Source organism: the organism of the source record quoted next, unplaced genomic scaffold, assembly GCF_019419815.1.
Source record: "Pyrus x bretschneideri cultivar Hongxiangsu unplaced genomic scaffold, Pyrus_bretschneideri_v1 Contig18, whole genome shotgun sequence".
Classification (NCBI taxonomy): domain Eukaryota; kingdom Viridiplantae; phylum Streptophyta; class Magnoliopsida; order Rosales; family Rosaceae; genus Pyrus; species Pyrus x bretschneideri.
Window position 1 is genome coordinate 1,023,438 of NW_025999479.1, and position 23,178 is coordinate 1,046,615.

A 23,178-nucleotide genomic window follows, 5' to 3' on the forward strand; every position below is an offset into this window, starting at 1 on the left:
GTATATAAAGATATATAATATATAATATATAATATATAATTTCCACTTTGCTCTTTCTCCTCCTCCTCGTCCTCTCACCCAAAACCTAGAAACACGAACGCAATGGGTTCCCTCCGCGCCCTAGACGTCCCCTTGCACTACCCTACCGCCCGCCGAGACGAGTCCGTCGTCGACGACTATAACGGCGTCAAGGTCGCCGATCCTTACAGATGGTAATACAAGCAACTCCACTTGATTAGGGTTGAAGATTTTAATCGCCGATTTTTTGTTTTCAAAGAATTTGATTGAATTTTGGGGTTTTCTTTCATCGTTTAGGCTTGAAGATCCTGACTGCGAAGAGACGAAAGAGTTCGTACAGAAACAAGTAGAATTGACGCAGTCGGTTCTGAAGGAATGCGATACGAGAGGCCAGCTTGGGGAAAAGATCACCCAGCTTTTCGATCACCCGCGTTATGATCCACCTCTTAAGCGAGGGAACAAGTACTTCTACACCCACAACACTGGGCTTCAAGCCCAAAGTGTCCTCTACGTGCAGGTATTCCCTTTGCCTCAGAATTTGATTACCAACTGCATATGCTTTCATCCATTCGATATATTTGTCTGTTTCTTTAATTTGTGGTTTTAGGATAGTTTGGATGGAAAAGCAGAGGTGTTGCTTGATCCAAATACGCTTAGCGAAGATGGGACTGTTTCTTTGAACACTTACTCAATTAGTGAGGACGCCAAGTACTTGGCCTATGCCCTTAGTTCAAGTGGCAGTGACTGGGCAACGATTAAAGTGATGCGGGTTGAGGATAAGGCGGTCGAACCTGAAACTATATCATGGGTAAGTGCTGAGTTTTCCTTGTTTTGATGTAATTAGAAACGAGTGTTATCAGTGAGACTATTTGTCGTTCTGAGTGTACGATTTTTTGTCAACGTTGGTTTCCAGGTCAAGTTTTCGGGTATTCGCTGGACACATGATCATAAAGGGTTTTTCTACAGCCGCTATCCAGCTCCAAAGTAAGAAGCATTCTGTATCTTTACTTTAAAGTGTGACATGTGGATTTTTATGCGGTTATATAATCAGAATGGTTGTTAGTTTGAAACTTCAGTTGTAAAAAATTAATGACTAAAAGTTAAAAGAAAAGGACAGAAGTATTGTATAAATTGTTGCTTTACTTATTTGGTGAAGATCTATAGATGGTTTGGCAATTGCAAGGCTCTGCTGTGCTTAAGTTTGGGATGTGAGTATAGCAATGTAGATATGATGTTACAGAGACTATGGCAGTGGATAGCTATCTTAGATTTATTTTGAGATTTCCTCGATTGCAAAAGCTATGTAAAATAGTGAAATTAAATACTTAGCCTGCTCATTTATTCTGAAGAGAAGGAGAAGATATTGATGCTGGGACGGAGACCAACTCAAATCTTTATCACGAGTTATACTATCATTTTGTGGGTACTGATCAATCAGAAGACATATTATGCTGGAGGGATTCTGAAAATCCTAAATACTCGTTTGGAGCTAATGTTACAGATGATGGGAAAGTAAGTAGATTTATTATCTTCCTGGGTTTTATGGCTGTCATTTTCTTATTGTTGAAGCAGTCGTAATATGTGTTGTTTTTGAAATGAAGATATGTCAATTTTTGTCTCCATATTTTTGTGATTCTACATTAGAATGGAGTTTACATTTTAGGATGCATCAAATACTCTGCCCTAAGGGGGAACTGCTCAACATGTATCGAAATTGCAATGTCAGTCACAAATATTGGCTTTTGGCTGTCTAAGGCATTGCTTATGTTTTGTCTAATTGTTTAGATCAGATTTTTGTCTAGCCTAGAAAGAGCAGATTTCTTGTGATATTATTTTTAACTAACATTTCTTTTATTTTTTTGTAATCTGCAGTATATTCTTCTGTATGTTCACGAGGGTTGCGACCCAGTCAACAAATTTTATTACTGTGACATGTCTGCACTTCCTAATGGTCTTGAAGGTCTAAGGGGGAAAAATGATTTACTGCCAGTTATCAAGGTTATTGATAAATTTGATGCACAGTATGATGTCATTGCAAATGATGAAACTGTGTTTACTCTTCTGACAAACAAGGATGCTCCAAAATATAAGTTGGTCCGAGTTGATCTGAAGGAACCAACTGTTTGGACTGATGTTGTCCCAGAATCTGAAAAAGATGTGCTTGAATCAGCATTTGCTGTAAATGGTACCCAAATGATTGTTAGTTACTTGAGTGATGTGAAGTATGTTGTACAGATAAGGGATTTGAAATCAGGTAACTTGCTGCATCAATTACCGATTGACATTGGATCGGTTAATGGGATTTCGGCAAGACGTGAAGACAGTACAGTTTTTTTTAAGTTTACAAGTTTTCTTACCCCTGGTATAATTTATCAGTGTAATCTAGACAATGAAATTCCAGACTTGAAGGTATTTCGCGAAATTACGGTTCCTGGGTTTGAACGCTCAAAGTTCCATGTTGATCAGGTAGAAGGTTGTTGCACTGATATTTTAGTGTCACTAACTTGATCTGACTCATTCTAATCTATCTTCATTTTGTTATAACATTTTACCATAGTTCATTCTACTTTGTGATTAGATCAGTTCTAATATATCTTCAGTTCTCTGGTGTTTGAACCCTCGAGTGCTGTTTCATTGATTGGATTCTCCATTCTCCAGGTATTCGTTCCCAGTAAGGATGGCACTAAGATACCAACATTTGTTGTGGCCAGAAAGAACATTAGTTTGGATGGATCACATCCATGCTTGCTATACGGATATGGTGGATTTAACATTAGTATTACGCCTTCATTCATTGTTAGTCGTAGTGTACTTACAAGGCATTTAGGTGTTGTTTACTGCATAGCCAATATCCGTGGGGGTGGAGAGTATGGTGAGGAATGGCATAAAGCAGGCTCCCTCTCTAAAAAGCAAAATTGCTTTGATGACTTCATTTCTGCAGCTGAATACCTTGTATCTGCCGGTTATACCCAACCCAGCAAGTTGTGTATTGAAGGTAGAAGTAATGGTGGACTGCTCGTTGGAGCTTGCATAAATCAGGCGAGTTTTGTCTACTATTTAACCTGTTGCGAGTGATTAAAGAAAATGAAATAAAATAAAAAATAAAAATTTTCTTTCTTGCAGAGACCTGATCTTTTTGGTTGTGCGCTGGCTCATGTTGGTGTTATGGATATGCTACGGTTCCACAAGTTTACCATAGGTGAGTTTGCTTCCTTTTAATCCACTAAGACCAACTCCAGTGGTTGGGGATGAAGCTTAAAATTTTAAGCCATAACCCAAAAAATTGCCCTTCTCCAATGGTTAGGGCTTAAAAGTTTAGCCCGAGATTATGAAATAATGATTTTAGCCTTTTTTTTTTTTTTTTTTTGTAACTTTTTTAAAACTAAAATTTATGTGAATTATGTCCGAATTTATTTTTATGGACATTTGAACCTAAAAATATTTAAATTCCGATAACAATTACTAATACAAACTATAATTAAAACTGTACATAAAATTTAAAACAATATACCTTAGCAAATAAAAATTACAACAATTAGTAATACTAGTATTCGTAGGGAGTTGGTTGAGTTGGTGGTGGACTTGGGCAATAGACATTAGATGGATCATTAGATGAATCGAACATATTCTTTGTGGCATGGCTGGCGCCTTAAAATTTCTGGTTGCTTATCATGGGAGAACTTCTTCCCCCTTGGAGTATATTTGTTGAGGTTCTCCTTCATTACCTCAAACTCGAACCTTTCTTGCTCTAACAGGTCTCTTGCATCTTCGTTTTCCATTTGCTTCTCCATGAGTAAGTGCCTTTGGACGAATTATTCATTTGTCTCCTCTCGTCTATTCTTCCAAAATCCTTCCACTAGCATTAACCATGGCTTTATCCAAGCTTCCCTTCCACAAGTTACATGCTTTGCCGATACTCTTCCATCGATTGTAAACACCTTAGTTCGATTGGTGTTGGAGATGGAATTAATTTGTCAAGGATTTTACCCCATGAGCTTTTTATTTTGGTTTATGCCGATTGCACCATCTTTTTGCTAATAGAAACCCTTGCCAAGCACAAAGCAACACCTTCATCATTTTACAAGCACAAAGCAACATCTTGAAAAATTTGGAAAAGGGAAGAAATAGTTTTGGAAGTGGAATTTGATTTAAATTTTTGTGGACGGTTGAACAAATTAAGACGTGTTTATAAAGTTTTTGAGTGAAATTTGATTTCAATTAATTTGAGGACATTAATATAATTTTGGGCTGACAGATCTTATTTTTAATCGTTAGATATTGATATCATTTTGATCACAGCGGTTGGATTATAAGTAAAAAAAAAGAAAAAAGAAAAAAAAAGAGGTTTGAAATAAGACCGTTGTTTGATCCAACAGTCATATATTTTGGACCATTTGATCACAGTTGAAATAGGACTGTTGCCTGGGCCCCTTCCGTGCTTTGTTGGCGTGTGGTGCTTGGTTTGGGAATTTGGGCTTCAGTTGTGGAGCCCACCTTCATGGGAGACAGTTTGGTGGGTCCAGAATGATTTAAGCCAAGCTTTTAATTTTTGGGGGCAATCTAGACCAAAGATTTATTCTCTCTTCAAGGCTTATTTTAGCCCTATGGTTGGAATTTGTTTGGGGTGATTTAAGACTTAAATTATTTAAGCTTTATCCGAACCATTGGAGATGATCTGAGTGTTTTCTTTTTCCTTTCTTTTACTGTATATGTGTCAACATATGTCTGATTTAAGAGATGTTTTCAGGTCATGCCTGGACTTCTGATTATGGCTGCTCTGACAAGGAGGAAGAGTTCCGTTGGTTAATTAAGTGAGTAATGTGTCTTTTTTTTTTACTTTTTTCCCACGTCCTACTGTTGGTGGTGTTAATGTTTTTGATTGCAACTTGCGGTTTTACATAGGGTAATTTTTTAAAGCAATGTATTAGTAGTATTTCACTACCTTGCTAATTTTTGTTTCTGGAATGAGAGTAACTATTAGAATAAGAGGGATTATGCATTATGAGTCCTCTCTTCATCAATCTGCTTAGTAGGCGGTTTGCGATCATGTTTATTATGTTTCTGGGACAAGCTCAGATTTCTGGATTTTCTTACGAATATAAACTTGTGCTTATCCTCTCCCTATTCTACCTTCTGCTTTCAGGTACTCGCCTTTACACAATGTTAGGAGACCATGGGAACAACATGCAAGCCAACCTCACCAATACCCATCTACCATGTTATTGACTGCGGATCATGATGATCGAGTTGTACCACTACACTCGTTGAAGTTATTGGCGGTTAGTCTCTTTTGCGAATAGAATCCATAAGACAATGATGAATGGGAATTTAAACCTGGTGGCCTTAATGTTATATTCTCACCGTTACTGCTGTTATCACTCATTATCAACAAAAATCTTTTATTGATGTGTGCTCATCTTTGTTGTTAGACCTTGCAATATGTTCTGATCACAAGTTTGGAGAATAGCCCACAGACAAATCCGATTATTGGTCGCATTGAATGCAAGGCGGGGCATGGAGCTGGACTTCCAACCCAGAAAATGGTAAGTATTGGATGTTTTCGTTATTAGATTCTTGGTTGTATCATAGTCATTGTATTTGTTTATCTGCCCCTTGTATGAACAGATTGACGAAGCTGCTGACCAGTATAGTTTCATGGCTAAGATGTTGGGTGCATCGTGGATAGAGTAGATTTTATCGATGCTGGAGAAAAAACATGAAATGTACGCCTGATGGTTTTATAAACGGCCAAGATTTTTGGATGCCTCTTATATTCGACTGTCTGTAACCTTAATTTTTGGGCCTCCTGTGTTTGCTTACTCTTTCTGTGCTCTTCGGCCTTTTTTACAAAAAAAAAAAAAAACAATTGAAATGTGCCTTTTATGAACTATGGTGGGCCCCATGTTCGATGCTCTTTTTTTTTTCTTTTCTTTCGGTTGATGAACTAGAGTGGGCTGTAAATTTTAGTCACCTACCGATCACTATGAAATGACCATCTTATCCTTACATATAAGACTCACGTGCATGCTACTAACAGATAAATAATGGAAGCTTTAATTCCCATTCAAAAGATTGCCCAAAACTAAGAATTTCTATTTTTCACAGGATCTGCGTGTAACCAACATTTTCAATTGGCTTTTTCGATTAAGCTTATTTTCGATTCATTCTTCTTGTTCTTTTTTTTTTTAATATTAGCATAGAACACTCCAAAGATTTAGACACCTAAAAATGACATTTGAGACCCATAATTATTTTTATTTAGTTTTTCTACTTTCAACATAAAAAATGCTTTTGGGACCTAATAAATGGTATGATTGCATCCAAAGATCTTGTAATACTTTCCTCAATTCCCATGTAAAAGATTTCCCAAAACTAAAAATTTCAATTTTTCACATAATTCATGAAGCCCACATTTTCAATGGGTTCTGCGAAATTTTGCAAAATTCATCGTAAGCCTATTTTCAAGTCATTCTTGTCGCACCACATGTTTTTTAATATTAATGTAGGACATTCCGAAGATTTTAGACACCTAAAAATAACTTTTGAGCCCTTAATTATTTTTATTTAGTTTTTCTACTTCAACCTTTAAAAATACTTTTGAAATCCAATAAATTGTACAACTGCATCCGAAGATCTTGTAACTTGTTCCTCAGTTCCCAGGCAAAAGATTTTCTAAAACTAAAAATTTCAATTTTGTTACAGAACCCGTGAGTTATATTCACTTTCTCTCTCTAAATTCTTTGTCATTGTTTTTCGTTTTGGTTCTTCAGCCATGTCTTCAGTCAAGAAATGGCATAACATATCTTTAGCCATGTACTACTTTAAAAAATATAGATAACATATATGTGTTCAAATATGAACAAGTTCTTAAAAAAAAAAAAAAAAAGTGTCCTGTCCCGTCCCACATATAAACATTGTACTAAACAACAGACAGAACAAGGGTAAAATTGGTCATTCAATCTTTTGATTCCGTTCCGTCCAGCGCTTACCAAACGCAGAATGGAACAATTGTCCCGTTCTGTCTTGCGCGTACCAAACATAACACGAAACCTTCGTTCTATCCCGTCCTGTCCTGTCTCATTCCTTTCCGTTTTGTTCCGTTCTGTCCCGTCTGCGTATCAACTTGTACTAAGTTCCAATAAAAAAAAAGGTAGGGTAAAATACAAAAAACTACCTCAACTATTGGTGTCACGACACTTTCATACCTCATCTTTTAAAATTGACAATGTCATACCTCATCTTACGAATTTGTGTCCATGTTATACCTTTTGTTAGTTTAGCCGTTTATTTCTTAGTTAAATGCTGACGTGGCTTAATCTGGGACCCATTTTTTATTAAAAAAATTATTAAAAACTAAAAAAAATCATTTAATATTTTTTAAATATTAAAATAATAAAGAAAAGTTATTAAAAAAAAAAAAAAACCCAACATCAATTCGTCCCTTCCCCCCTCCCTTTTCCCCATCTTCATCTTCTTCCTTTTTCTGCAACTGCAACCCAGAAAAAAAGAAGAGGAAAAAAAAAAAAAAAAACCAATTTGTTTTCCCTGCTCCCCACCTTCGCACCCCACCCTCTGCACCCAACCTCACACCCACTACCTACAACCCAAAAAAAAAAAAAAAAAAAAACCCAGATCCTGTTGAGGTGGAATCAGGAAACCTTCGCCAAACCTATTCTCCTAGGCGAGGAGAAAATTGGGGGAGGGGGGACGGACGAACTGGGTTTTTTTTTTTTTTTCCTTCTCTGTTCTTCTTCTTCCCTCTTCTTCTTCTTCTTCTTCTTCTTCTTCTTCTTCTTCTTCTTCTTCTGCAAGTTGGGTGGGTGGGTGAGGGGGGACGGGTTTCCCGTTGTTTTTTTTTTTTCCTTTTCTTCTTTCTTCTTCTGCTTCCTTCTTCTTCTACTTCTTCTTCTTCTGCAGGTTGGGTGGGTGAGGGGGGACGGGTTTCCCGTTGTTTTTTTTTTCCCCCTCTTCTTCTTCTTCTTCTTCTGTAGGTTGGGTGGGAGGGGGGTGGTTTCCCTTCTTCTTCCTCTTCTTCTTTCTTCTTCTTCTTCCCTCTTCTTCTTCATCCTTCAGGTTAGGTTGGGTTTTTTTTTTTTTTTTTTTTTTTTTTTTTCCTTCTTCTTCCTCCTCCTTTCTAGGTTACAGGGGGTTGGGTTTGTGGTGGGGGGGGGGGGATGAACTGGGTTTGGTTTGGTTTGGGTTTTTTTTATTTTCTCTTCTTCTTCTTCTTCTTCTTCCTCCTTCTTTTTTATGGGTTGCAGGAAGATAATGGGGAAGAGAGAGAGGGGAGATGCAGAGGTTTTTTTTTTTTTGGTTTTTTATGTACTTTTTTATTTATTTTAATATTTAAATAATATTAAATGATTTTTTTTTGTTTTTAATAATTTTGTATTAATTTTTTTTAATAAAAATGGGTCCCGATCAAGCTACGTCAGTATTTAACTGAGAAATAAACGGCCAAGCTAACGAAAGGTATAACATTGACATAAATTCGTAAGATGAGGTATGACATTGTTAATTTTAAAAGATGAGGTATGAAAATATCGTGATATTAATAATTAAGAGTTTTTTGTACTTTTGTAAGTGATCCTAAGGCGCGCCGACCAGAACTCAATGGCAAAAATTCCTACCAAACTCATCCCTCTTTTGACACCTACCACATCACTGTGCGCTGCATCGCACCAATCCCAACACCAAAAGCAGCAGCGTCTTTCTGGCGACGTCCCTCAAACACTCCGATGGATTCTCCCCAAAACGTTTTGGTAAGTAAATCTTCTCAGCAATTACCAATATCTCTGCACTGCGCCTATGCTTTTCTCTTCCATGCCTGCCGGCACGACCCAGATTAAGATATAAAACCCAAAAAATTGGTTTATATTTTTCTGAATTTCTGTAATTTCTATCAGCAACTAAAAGAAGATGTAGAACTTGAAATAATTGGGATGATCTATTTTTTGCTATTTATTTTGTTCTGTTATTCTGATTGGCTGCCAGGAAAATATATAAGGTTATAAATGGTCAAACTGTTTCATATTTTTCAGCATTTTTGTCTTAAATAACTAATTAGATTCTTGAACAAATTTTATATTAGATTCAGAGAAATTTTACCTTCAATAGTGTGAATATTGTCGAATTTCTGCAATTTTTTTAATTTTGTTTTTTTGGGAATTTTTTAGCTTGCTTCTGATGGCCTGCAAGTGGGAGTTGACGGCGTGAGGAGGAGTTCGACCGTCATTTGTGCTCCGATAATGGCGGAATCCGTGGATAAAATGGTGATTGATATGGGCAAGGCCAAAGCCCTTGGTGCTGACCTTGTGGAGGTTAGGTTGGATCATTTAAAAGACTTCAATTGCAATGAAGATCTCAAGATCCTTATTAAAGAATCCCCTTTGCCAACACTTATCACGTATAGGTATTTTACCATGAATTTCTTATATGATTGAGATTGTTTGCGGTACGCCCGTATTTTCAGGGTTAGAATTGGTTGGATTTAGGGATGGTTGTTACATTGTTGTATTAAACACGAGTTTAAGTCGACATCGCCATAATGACGATTTATCACTCGGATGGATACAACAATTATTCTCATTAAATTTCATTGCATTATCTTTCAAGTGTTTATGTTAATAGATTTTATTTTCTTGTCGGTGAACCTTTCAGTTTGTCTTCTTATGAAGTGTTTCTTTGCTCGTTATTAACAGTTTTTGGACTGTTATGACCTTATGAATCTCGCAGTGAGATAATATCTGACAAGACTGATATTATGTACTTTTGTAGACCAAAGTGGGAAGGTGGTCAGTATGATGGTGATGAAAAATATCGACTGGATGCACTTCGATTAGCAATGGAGCTCGGAGCTGATTTCATTGATGTTGAGCTTCAGGTTGATCTCTTACAAGTGTATAGCTTGAAAACTTTTTTCTTTGGTATGATGGAATCATAAGATGTGTAACATGATGTCATTCATTTTGTACTTCATAGGTGCTAGATACAATGATAGTAAGGAGAACTTATTAAGGTCTTTCTCTTCCCTTTTCTTTTTAAACTTTTCGGTCCTTGTTTGTTAGGATGATTCAAAAGTTAGAGTCAAATGGAAAGGAAGTGATGTTGTTTAGTTCCTCCTAAGTCTACACTACCGAATAATTGTTTGAGAGCTGTTTATGGATTGCCAGATGTGTATAAGAACTCTAAACTTATGCAATGAAATGAACTATCGATGAAGAAGCATGTGAATACATTCTTTTGTGTTTCAAATCTAAACAATGTATCCTTACTACTGCCATCGTCGCAAAGATATTGGAAACATTATTTATCTTTCCTTTTCCATTTTAAATTTGTCACACTAGGATGTTAAACCTGAATTAGAATTTTTTGTCTTTTTTTTGGGTTACATTGGAAGGGATCAAATGTTTGACCTATTCTAATCCGAACCCTTTCCCAATCCTCCCTCACACCACTTGGACTAACGCCAAGGGGTTAATCCTGAATTACCTTGTTCTTATGTTATTAACTTTTTTTCAAGGTTGCTCATGAATTCATTGACTCCATATATGGGAAGAAGCCTGAAAAGTTTAAAGTTATTGTCTCTTCTCACAACTATCAAGAAACTCCATCGGTTGAGGCTCTTGGAAATCTTGTTGCAAAAATACAAGCCACTGGAGCTGACATAGTTAAGATTGCAACCAGTGCTTTGGATATCACGGATGTAGCACGCATTTTTCACGTAACTGTGCATTCTCAAGTAAGCAGTGTAGGTGATATGCTTTTGCATTGCACCTTCAAATTTTGGCCCATTGTTTATAGTGAGCTGAATTTAAGTCTCTGTTTTTAGTATTTAAGTAATTACAATGTGAGGAAAGTCTAAGGGGGTTCTAGGAGATTATTAATGCTATACGTGTAGTTGTTATGGAGAAGTTATTAATACAGAAAACTTAAAGGGCCTATCTGGAAAGATCTGGGGAATTTAGTAATGTACTATAAAGGCTATGACCTAGTTTTGGAGGGGGCAGACCAGTTTGATGAATTTTACCAGTAAAATCAGTTTCTCCTAAGGCTTCTCTTGGATTCCCTTTAGAAATCTGGGTTCCAACGGTAATTGAAGTGATTCTGTTTACATCACTATCTGTCTTAATCTGTGAACTCACTACAGGCTCGCGCCAAATGTCTTCTCCTTAGTCATTTAATTTTATTTATTTTTAATTCTCTGTATGATAAAAACAAAATTGACCCCTTCATGGAATTTCAGGTCCCGACGATAGGACTTGTAATGGGTGAGAAGGGGTTGATTTCATGGATCCTTTGCGCAAAATTTGGTGGTTTTCTTACTTTTGGTTCGCTTGACTCAGGAATTGTTTCAGCTCCTGGTCAACCAACTATCAAGAATATTTTACATCTATACAATTTTAGGCAAATAGGGCCTGACACAAAAGTGTTTGGCATTATTGGGAAGCCTGTCAGCCACAGCAAATCACCTATGTTGTACAACGAAGCATTCAAGTCAGTATGTTTCAATGGAGTTTATGTACATTTGTTGGTAGATGACATTGCAAAGTTTCTCCATACTTACTCTTCAAAGGATTTTGCTGGTTTCAGGTTCATTTTTCTATTTCTTATCCCTAGTATCAAAAATTTATACATCATGATCACATCTTATAGTCTTCATTTCTAACACAGCGTTACAATTCCGCACAAGGAAGCTGCACTTGAGTGTTGTGATGAAGTTGATCCAGTTGCAAAGGTAGTGAAGAAACCATTCATATTACGGTGCTCACATTCTCCATCTGAGTAGTTAGCTTACCTCTGAGTCATGCTATCCATAAATAATTGGCTTTTATCTTTATTAAAATATTCAGGCCATAGGAGCTATTAATTGTATCATACGGAGGACCAACTGATGGGAAGTTATTTGGATTCAATACGGACTATGTAGGGGCTATCTCAGCTATTGAAGACGGACTGAAAGGTTACTATTATGTTGTACTAGCTAAGTTTTTTCTTCTTTCTTTGTTCTGGCAAGAATCTTCTTTTAAGGTTTTCTGGCTTCCCACTTTTACTTTACAGGTTCACATAATAGTGGCAGTTTAACTGGTTCACCTTTAGCTGGTAGGCTGTTTGTTGTTATTGGTGCTGGAGGTGCTGGAAAGGCACTTGCTTATGGTGCAAAACAGAAGGGCGCAAGGATTGCAATTGCCAATCGCACTTATGGTTGGTTCTACGTTTACTTTCTTTTCTTCCATCTTTTATTAGCTCATAAACTATCTGCTTTTCTGATCTATTTTCTCAGCATTTCATTAACAGTTTTCATTTTTCTTATGCGTCAATTTATATTATCCATGCTTGTTATTGCTCTTTTACATTGTCTATTAGAACAGTAAAAACTCCATTTATACAGCATTTCAGCATCCTGATCTTTCTTTTATTGAAAATCAAAATTGAGATCATAAGTAAAGATGGTTGAAGGGACATTTCATTCTTTGGAAAAAGCAACTAAGGATATTAAAAATAAATAGATTCTGAAGATAATTTGGTTTAAAGGAGCTTGTGTATATGTCTCCGTAGTGTTTAATCTTTCACCCTTACCGCAGAACGCAATGTTCCTTTATTTTTCTGTGTGCCATATTCTCATAGCCTACCTGGACTTACTATGCTATTTGGTTCAGCGCTCGGTATGTTTGCCTAGGAGGTTAATTTAGGAGAGAAAAGCTCAACACTTACTTCCGGAATGGTAGTATTGTTAAGGTCTCTGGTGATTAGGTGATTGCCAGGGTTTACATAAGGTGATTGCTAGAGTGCATTCATGTGGGTGTAAAGATTTGATCCGTTTTCTTGAGAAATTTCTTTATGTAAGCCGGTGGTGTCATCTGCAACATTTTCGTTCACTTTGTAGTTTCATGCAGTGATAAATTTTGAGAAGACGGTGTCATATATTTTAAGTAACCAATCTCTGAGAACTAAAAGCACATATTTAACATGACACCATGGAGCAGATCAAACTTGCATCCTTTCCCATCTTCTCCTGAGAAAAATATCAATGAGTTTTGCATCAGTAGTATGAGATATGAAGCTTTACCCAACCGTTGAAGTGTATTTTATTGTATTGTTGTATAGATTCATGCTCCCATGCTTTTTGATGTTCTAGACATGTGCTGCATGCGAAATCTTTGCTTGACATTTCTGTACTTCGGATTGGTATATCATGTTGGCTACAGAATTTGTTTCTTTGTTTCTTATCCTCTCTTCTGCATTTTCATTTTTCCTTAACCTTATATAAAATAACATCACTCTGATTTTTTGTTCTTATGATTGATTTTTTATTTTGTTAAAGATCGAGCCAGAGAACTTGCAGACACAATTGGAGGGGATGCTTTGTCTCTTGCTGATTTAGATAATTTCCACCCAGAGGATGGCATGATTCTTGCAAATACAACATCTATTGGCATGCAACCAAAAGTTGATGAGACACCAATTTCTAAGGTTTGCTGCCCTCCCATTTTGCTGAATTATTTATTATGGGTTGTCGTTGTATTAAAATACTTGACTGTATTTGAACATGCCTACAATGATCTGAGCTAAAAGATTTGAAGGCAACCAGAGCGAAAAACCAAATGCGGAAAAACAATATTAAAAATTTACCATCTGATGAAGTAAAAGGAGACAGACTCGATAGATTTGAACTAAGGAAACTGGCTAGTTAGGTCCTTGGGTTTCATCAGTTTGAAGTTTTTTTATTTTTTTATTTTTTTTATTTTTTTGGCCAAATGTACCTGGAAACCCATACATCTATGATGGCTTGGAACATCAAACCTGGGACGTCTTGCTACCAATCCAACCATATTCTTATATGGATTTTTTTATAACTGACAAAATATCACCAAATGTTATTTAGGTCACTTTTATAGAAAAAGATTTAGTGGATTTCTGTTTTTGCAGCATGCTCTGAGATCTTACTCGTTGGTTTTTGATGCCGTCTACACCCCCAAAATGACCCGACTCTTGAAAGAAGCAAAAGAGTCCGGGGCCATAGTTGTTAGTGGGTTGGAGATGTTCATTGGACAGGCATATGAACAGTTTGAGAGGTTCACTGGGTTGCCTGGTAAGATTAACTTATACCACTTCATAATTCACTATCAATTTAGTATAGGATTCACATTCTATTACCAATATGGTATCAATTTAATTTTCTTTTAATTGCAGCCCCAAAGGAACTCTTTCGGAGAGTAATGGATGGTAGCTCTTGAGGTTCGTTGGGCGAATGATTAGTTTTATATTTTTAATATTTTTACATACATAGATATTATTTCACCCATGTATCTCAATTAGCACTCCTCAATTGATGCTGTTTAAGAAATGTATTATAGATGCTGTTGAGCAAGTTTGTGCACATCCACATTTTCGGCCACCTTGTGTCAGTTAAAATGCGCTTTTTTGTTTCTTTATAGTGTTCGTACCGGAGCATTTCTGGTTTCATGCAACGGTGACGGTTGCTTTCTGCATTCTCTATGTTGTACCCAACATCTCCACCAGGCATAAGGAAAGGAAGGCGCCATGTCAGTTCGTTTATGGATCTTTCTTCTGGTCGACGTTCATGGATCTTTCAATTTCAGTTCAAGAGAGTAAGCACATTGCATACAGAACATCCTTTGTTGTTCGTTGTCCTAGTTTAAGCCATGCTGTCTTCTCACATGACGAGCTGGATTGCATCCGAAAGAATGTAAACCAGGTTCAGGTTGGGGGAGATTCTACTGCAATTAGTTAAAGCAAACACTCAAAATGCACTTACTGCGAGGTAGAAATTGTTTTTTATGGAGAAACACAATTATTACCCGTTTTTGTTCGCGGCTTAAATTGTGGGATTTCTTCAGTGCCTCAAAGTATAAGATACTATCGAGTGTTTTAGCTGTTAAATTTTTGTTTAAATATACAAAAATAAAAATCCAAACGGTTAAAACACTCAGAGTATAAGATACTCTTGAACATGATAATTTTAAAAAAAATTGTAGTTCTAATTAATCCCGGCCAAAACTTTTGACATGCTTATGAACTTAGGACGCCACCATATGGCTGCATGATTACACTGACGAGAAGTGTAGATAAACTTCACCAACTGAAAAGAAGGCATCATAGCCCAAACTCCATTGACACGTCCGCTTGAAGTTGAACCTCCTTATTGAGCATTTGAATCAGCCCCTTCGAATCGGTTTCCACCTCTACCGCCTCCCCAGACTCCGAAAATCCTCTGTGAATGCACATCTCTAGCCGCTGACGAATCGAGGCCGCCTCAGCCATAATAGGAGATAAATACCTTATCCCCACCCTTTCCTCCAGCCATCTTTGGAATTCCAGCAGAGTCACGTAGCGCCCACTCACTCCTCCTAACCTTGATTCTTTCCTCCAAGCCGCATCACAATTCAATTTTAAGCTTCCAGAGTCCGGCCTTCGCCATCCATTCACAGCACCCTCGGTCTGAAATTTGTCCCCTGCGTCCACCTGTCTCATCCTTCGATCCCCCGCTCCGTCCTCCTCGGCCATAGCCGCATTAAATACCGTAACCTGGCGCTGCCACAAATCGATCACGATGCAAGGCAAAATTCGATTATCATTAAACCAAGCTTCATTCCTACATTTCCAGTTACACCATAGACCAAACGCAATCTGTTGAAGCACCGAATCCCCACTCATCCCTTGTCCCAGCTTCCTCCATCCCGCCATAAACTCTTGTGAGCCAAGTGATCCCATATCAATCCGCAATGAAGTTCCAAACCAAAAGGCTCGGAGTTTGATTGTTGGAATGATCCGACGGCGGGAACCAAAACTAGTATTTATATGTTTGGCTGAGTGAACTTGTCATTGAACTTGTGTACTATGTTTAGTGCCCGAGTGTTTATATATATCATTGCTTATGTTCGATGCCTTTTAACCGGACGCATTTTTCTTCTTCAAAGTTCTCATTACAGGTGAATAACTGTAAGATTGTTCGATGGTAGGTGTTAGACTGGAACCGTTGGTTCCAAATTCTTCTCCGCAAGGTAATCAGATTTTATTCCATTGACTTTAAAACGAGTTGACTCAACGAAACTAGCACAGCAACATAAACAGTAACAAGAACAAAAGCTATCAGCCAGTTCCACATATCTATCTACCACAACTAACATAAATATAATCTAATCCAGGATCAACTCGGTCTGGTGCATTTTCTCGGGGCAGTCTGTCATGTGTTATTAACAATACGAACACGACCCCTTTTCACGACAGCACGTCCTACCCAGTTATCCTTACCAGGGTGCCCACCCTCCTTATTACGACAGATGCAGACTAGTACACCGCCATGGCCAACTTCCGCGCCCTTGCGTACGTGGTACTGGTACGGGCAATGTATGTCCATGTGACCAAACTTCAAACAAACACTACATTCATAGGGACAGTGAAAGCCAGAATCATCCTTGTCATTTTTGCCGTGAAGAGTCTCGTGGTCGACGTACGCGTTACAAACTACACAGTACGTGACAACAGGATCCTTGAGAATAATCAATTCTCCCTTTTTTGGTAGCTTCGGGGTTTGCAATTCCGGCGTATCTGGTAGTCCCCTTATCATCTGGTATTCCGCCATTGAGGCCATCTGAGCATTGATAATTGACTCATGGAAAATAGAGACGTGGCCCTCTCCGAAATTGAATTCTTCGTCGTCAATAGCATTGTAATCTGGCAAGTAGGGCAAGTAGGAGTCGATATCGTCGTAATCTGGAAAATCGCCGTCGTCGAATGGGGGCAGGCGGCCTTGGCTGGTTCCTGGTTCCAGGTTGCCGCCGAGATCAAAGTTGTTCTCAAAGTAGGGCAGGGGACCGTGGGTGGTCCTTCATGGATTCAAGTTTCCTCCATACAAGGCCCGTTCCTGGTTCCTCCCTCATGGCAGCGGTTTGACAATAGGTAAATATTGATGTTTGTAATTACTACAGAATTCCTGTATAATAAGGATTGACCTAACCCTATATATATATATATATATATATATATAGTATTGTTGTTTACACATCAATACAAGGGAGTCTAAGTTCCTTTTTGGTCTCCACCTCTCTTCTATGTCGTCCTTCTAGCTTCTAGGGTTTACTAATTTGAGTAGCTTAAGTGAAAAACTAACCCTCATGTATAGCCGTCCACCCTTTTTCATTGGGCTTGTTCATTTTGTTTTAAGTTGTCATGCAACTTAAAACTTATTGGGCTTTATGGACCAAGGCACATTGGGTCATGAAACCCGAAACTAATTTAAAACTCACTTTGAATTTATTCGTTTGATTAATTAACAAGTTAATTAATCTCAACCATACTCAATTAAAATGTTTAATTATGCTTATCCATTTAAGTTATATTTCTTAAATATCTTTACATGATGTATGATCTATTAGGTTCTAATTAGCGAGACAATGGGCGATTGTAACTCTTACCAATCGATTGTGAATAATTTACTTCTATCTCCCTATAAAAGCTGCCACAAGCCATGAGTAACACTTAGCAGTATGTCATGACTACTCAAGCTAAGTAAAAGTGGTGTAAAACCTATTCAATTACAATTGCTATGCAATACGGTCCTTGTCTAATTCAATACTCTTTATTGCATGGTTTCAGTTGATAGTCATTCATGTCTCCAATGTGATTACTATCCATATGATTCTTGTAAATGTGATCTGGAGCATTCTTCCTAAATCATATTCATGTGCTTTGACCAAAGACTCCCGAATCATGTTACATTATATTCTCCTTCCATGATTGAAGGCTAGAGATCCCTTATTGTAATGATCCCAACAATGCTAGAAGCATGAAGGCGTAGCCACAAAGCAACTGTGGTGTCTCAGGTCAAATGACTACTTTACATTATTGCAACTTACGAGTTTTTTCATAACATGTGTATAAGAACTCGTTGTTGATCATTGTTTAGTGAACTCAATAACCTTTTGATCACCTATGCATTTGTCTTAGTGTCTAACACTGATGACTTGAGACAAGTCATACTCACGATTGAGTTGACATAACACATACTAGCCTTAGCGGATTGTTTGCCCAATTGACAATCCTATGACCAGAAACTTTTAGGAACAAACATAAGAGAAATGTCTCAACTTATCACAATTATTTAGTCTTTGAGCCATTGATTCGACTGAGGTACTTCCTAAGACGCTAATCCTTTCGAGGTATCTATCTAACTACCTTAGATTACTTGTCTCTTACGTTATTTACATTCCTTGAATTCATTTATTGATTTACATTTAACGAGTGGCTTTCAGGGCATACTTATAACATGTGGTGGTGGTGGAGTGTTTGGTTTCTCTCCTTAAACTTCACTACCTTAGTTCACTTTTTAGGATGAATACAAAGAGAGAAGTACTCTTCTTCTTCCTTTTGGTTACCTCTCTTTCTCCTTTTTCTTTCTCTTAGAGACATTCATGCAAGAGAGAGAGCGATAGAGAGCTTTGCATGCAATAGATGAGTCAATGTTGAGTCTGTTGAGAAATGGAAAGAGTTGGCTTCTTGGAAAGTTTTCCTTTGAATTTTAAAGTAAAAAATAAAAATCCAAATCCCACTCACCCTACCCAAAACTGGCCATAGGGTTTCTTGGACCTTTTGGGTTTTCTCTCAATATAAGTCACCAAATGACTTAATGTGGTTAAGTGGGATCAAGTCCGCTGAGCCTAGATCAACCTGAAATAATTTCGAAGCCCAATTTGGAAATTAAACCGCTATGATAATTAATTAAATAATTTAATTAATTATTTCCTCCTTTTGATTAATCATATTAGTCATTCCAATACTTTGTAATCATCTCATACAAGAGAATCGGGTCTACGATCATTAAGTTCTAATCAACGAGGCCGTGTGACGATTCAAACTCTTTGACCATTTTGACATATTGAAAACAAGCTTTTAATCCACCTTATTGTGAACAATTCATTATTGACTTTTCAAGGCTTCACTAACTATGAGTGACACCTAGCTCTACATCATAGTCCCCAAGTCGATGTATAATATAAGGAAAACTATTCAATTGCAACTTACGATGTAGTACATGCCCTCTTTACACAATACTCTCAATCACATTGTTGGGGCATGGATAGTCTATGTCAACTCCAAATGTGAACCTTTTACATATACATGATTCTATTGTTCAGCTATCAAGAATTTATCTTGATCATGCTTAGTACCCCAATTGAGGATTCCTTGTTCATGTCGTAGAGTATTCTACTTTCATTTATAAAAAGCTAGAGATCCCTTGTTATACATTCACATGCCACTTTGGATAAAAGGATGACCAGACGTAGCACCTTAATAGCCCTAGGGCATACATGTAACAAGACAACCATGATGTATTAGATCAAAGGATTAATCTGCATGATTGCAATTTAGAATTGGTTGACATGTAATTCTCCATACAATAACTCTAAGTTGATTGCGCTCTGTGAGCTTAATCTCCATTAAGCACCTACACAACTGTCTTAGCCTAACTCAGGTAATGGCCTGAGACTGTCCTTGCACTTTTTATCCTAACCTTGTCCATGCATAGTACAAGTCTTACTGAATTATAAGAAACCGACTCAAAGAATCCAATGACTAAGAACAATGTTTAAGATAAACACATATGAAGAGGGTCTCTTTAGCCAATATTCTCGAGAACTACTTAGAAAAAACCACATGCGAAGTAAAACAAGATCCGTACATGCCCAATAATAAAGAAACCCTTACAAAACATTAAACCCACCGATGCATTACAGCTAACAGTAATGACTCAACCACCATAAGCGGAGCTCCATCATGGACACAACTCATAAGCCACGTTGGCCGATCCTCGATTCAAAATGGAAGCCCTGATCACGCAGGCTGTAACGAGCAATTCAATGTGCAACTCTATTTATAGTATGCGAATTATGTTTAGAGAGACTAGAGGGTAAAAGGCTAGGAGTTGATGAACTTCACTGACCAACACACCCACTGCAGTAAGGCTCACCTTCACTAGTCACCAATTGGACGATATTTAAGGAACTTGATCCGATGATGAGAGAAACAAAATAGGTAGGTATAACAAACATTAAACATACCTTCAAAGCGTATTATTTCGTACCAAGGACGAACAACAAGCATTGAGCTCACATTGAGGCAAACCTCGCCAAACCCCTATAGTCATCCTAACAATTATGCCAGCACCATAGGTTCTATCATTTTTAGCCAACGATAGTCAACACTTGGTTTTAAAAACTCAAATCTTAGTGACTTCCACTTTAGCTTAAAAAACCCATCACCACTATTCACTAAATATTGTTCTTTTCTTTAGATTCATTAAATATTGTTCTTTGTTTTTCCATCCTTGCAATAAAAAATAAAAAATAAAAAAAATCTTTTTGTGTACTACTTTTGGTTTTTTAATCCACTTCAATTGACTCACATTTTGTCTGTATTAGAGCATCTCCAAGCCTACTCTAACTTCAAACTCTAAAATGTGATTTTAAAATAATATATTCTCACAATAGTCCAACTGTAAAAGTTTTCTACTCCAACCATACTCTATATTTGAAACTTTAGAAACAAAATATTCCTTAATATTCTATTCTTTTGGAAAAAAAAATAAATTATATACTTAAATTTTAATTTATTATGCACATGACTCCTCTCATATTTCATCTTCTACTAACTTCATATAATTAACTACTAAAATTCAAAGTTTATTTTATAGAAGTCAATATTAGACTTGCATTAAAGATCTCAACGAAATATTTGTAATGGTGTAAATTTTAAATAAATAAAAAATATGTGAATTTAAAATTATGACATAATAATTGTTATTAGTTAAAATGAGAAAGGGATATGAAAAGAAATAAAATTTCTTTAGTATAGCAAATAGGGGTAGTATAAGCATTATATAAAAAAGAACATACTCCAAATTCATACTCTTAAAAAGAGTAGGAATGAAGAAGTTTGTGCATCAAATAATGTTTTGAACAGGGTTGAAAATGCCCTTAGACTAAGTCCGGCGAAAGGAGCCAAACCCAAAAAAGGGCCATCGAAAGCTAAGACCTAAATCTAAGAAATTTGGGTTTGGACCCAAATTAAAACCCAAATTTGGATTTAGATTTGGCTAACCTAAACTGTGACAGCCCGTCTCGGACTTTTCGTACCGTAGGGGTGAAATGACGGTTTTGCCCCTAGTATGGTTGTTTCGTTGTGTGGTTGTTTTTGGGTGTTGCTTGGAAGGTTTTGGACCACACCACACACACTCACCCTCTCTCTGCCCTGTCCCGAGCACTCTCTCTCTCCCATTTCCTATTCTTCTTGTACGGACACACCCAAAAACCATTGAAACCTTCACAGATCGAGGAAACAAGTTACATATTCATGCTCGTGAGGTCCTTGGGAGTTCAACCATACCCATTTCAGGTAAGGATACCTTCGTTTTCACGTCGAACTCGGGATCCCCAGATTTGGTCACTGTTTATGCACACGTTAATTCTTGTGTTTTTGGGAATTTCAAGCTTGTAGGAAGCTTGGTGAGGTCCTTAGGAGGCTCGGGGTGGTTCGTTTGAAGGTTTTGGACGTCGGGATCGTGAGTTACAAGTTTGGCCGGAGTTGGTGGTGTTTTCCCGGCGAGATCCCGTGGGTTTTAGTGCTTGAAAGTGGTATGGATTTGTTCCTCTTGTTGTAAGCTTCATTTTGGTACCAATTTTGTAAAATTTGGTTGAAAAACGAAGAAGTTACAAGGTTTTGAAAATTTCCCGGTTTTCCGACGGCGCCGGAGTTGGCTGGAAAAGATGACGGAATATTCCTAACGGAGTTAACGGAATCCGTCAGAGTTAACGGAATATTCCTGACGACGTTAACTGACGCCGTCAGTGTGCCAGGCACGTGCCTGCGTGTGGGGGCGCGTGCGGCGTCGGAAAAATTTTCTAAAAATATGGGGATGTTCCTAAGGTTGAGTAAATCACGTTGGTGTATTCATACACCCCATTTGAGCATTGTATGAGAAGTTATTTCGTAAGGTTGGTTATGTGCTTTAAAATTAACGTTTTTATAGTTGTTTCGCATATAGGTGAGACTTATCCCGAGGACGAGCGCGGTCACTCGAGGCAAGGGGGTTACGACCCCTCTACATATCAGAGAGTGGGCTTTTGGTTTTCCGTAAATACCTATATACTTACTGTTTTTCCTAGAAAGTGAATTGAAACGTTTATACATTTACATGCCATGCATTATGTTTGCCGTTTGTTTATGCATTATTAGTAGCATATATATATATATATTTGTATGTTGGTGCTACGGGTGCACAAGTAAGTGCCAGGTGAGTATGGTTTATGCTTATGTTCAGTCGTGATTTGAGATGCATAGAGAGCTCATAACCTGCACCCCTGGTGTTAGTGCTCCCGCCCAGTGTTGGGCACAGTCCTTCACGTGATGTTCACCTCCCGCACCACACGCTCATCTTGGATCCAAGTTAGGTGCACAGTTCTGTCGTACAGACCACTTTAGGTGGTTTCGACTCGTAGGTGACCCGCGATTATTCGCCCAGCCTTCACGTGATCATAGCACTTGAGCGTACTTATATTACACCCAGTTCTGTTGTACAGACCACGTTAGGTGGTTCCGACTCGTGTGCAGGTATAGTTAGTGAGATGGAGATTTGAGCTCTAGATTCAGCCGTACAGGTCACGTTAAGTGACTCCGGCTGAGAGATTACATGGCATTGATTTGACATTTCCTGAGCACTTGCATTCTATTTAGAGGCATTTGACATGACATATTTCCGAGCATGATTTACATATATGTATATTATATTTTCTGGGAAGTATACAGGTTTTACGGCGAGGGGTTAGAACCTTGTTTATGAAATGGTTTTCGAAAAGCTTTGCTTTTGCCCACTCACCCTTTCTGTTTTGCGCCCCTCTAGATTCTAGTTGGCTAGCACTTTTGGTGGCTCCCCAGAGGATTTTCCCTGCATATCTGACAGATTATCACCAGTGTAGGACCATCTTTGGGTGTGTTTTTGTAGTGTTGTTTCTCCCGGACTGCATTAGGTCTTCATGCTCTGAACTTTGTTTCCACACTTACACTTGCACATGTATGTTCATACCTTGTGTATAGCTAGTTTTTATTTATTCGTACTTTTATTATTATTTATTAGCTTTCGCA

The 23,178-nt window shown here is 37.6% G+C and overlaps 2 protein-coding genes across 2 annotated transcripts; both read left to right on the forward strand.

The window, feature by feature from the left end:
- Positions 1-27: 27 nt before the first annotated feature.
- LOC103926671 (prolyl endopeptidase) lies at positions 28-5,905 on the forward strand (the record flags this gene model as incomplete). The annotated part of the gene is given in 12 exon segments (XM_009335483.3): positions 28-212; positions 316-535; positions 626-826; positions 932-1,002; positions 1,368-1,530; positions 1,891-2,484; positions 2,677-3,057; positions 3,142-3,217; positions 4,766-4,829; positions 5,162-5,297; positions 5,448-5,561; positions 5,644-5,905. Coding segments are annotated over 12 exon segments (2,271 nt in total), but the record flags the coding sequence as incomplete, so codon positions are not given.
- A 2,596-nt stretch (positions 5,906-8,501) lies between these two features.
- LOC103926672 (bifunctional 3-dehydroquinate dehydratase/shikimate dehydrogenase, chloroplastic) lies at positions 8,502-14,922 on the forward strand. Its single transcript, XM_048581894.1, is given in 14 exon segments — positions 8,502-8,521; positions 8,603-8,780; positions 9,195-9,430; positions 9,796-9,901; positions 10,541-10,759; positions 11,264-11,610; positions 11,692-11,755; positions 11,871-11,903; positions 11,905-11,980; positions 12,079-12,222; positions 13,343-13,491; positions 13,948-14,110; positions 14,212-14,256; positions 14,457-14,922. Coding segments are annotated over 13 exon segments (1,764 nt in total). The 5' UTR covers positions 8,502-8,516; the 3' UTR covers position 14,256; positions 14,457-14,922.
- Positions 14,923-23,178: the final 8,256 nt, after the last annotated feature.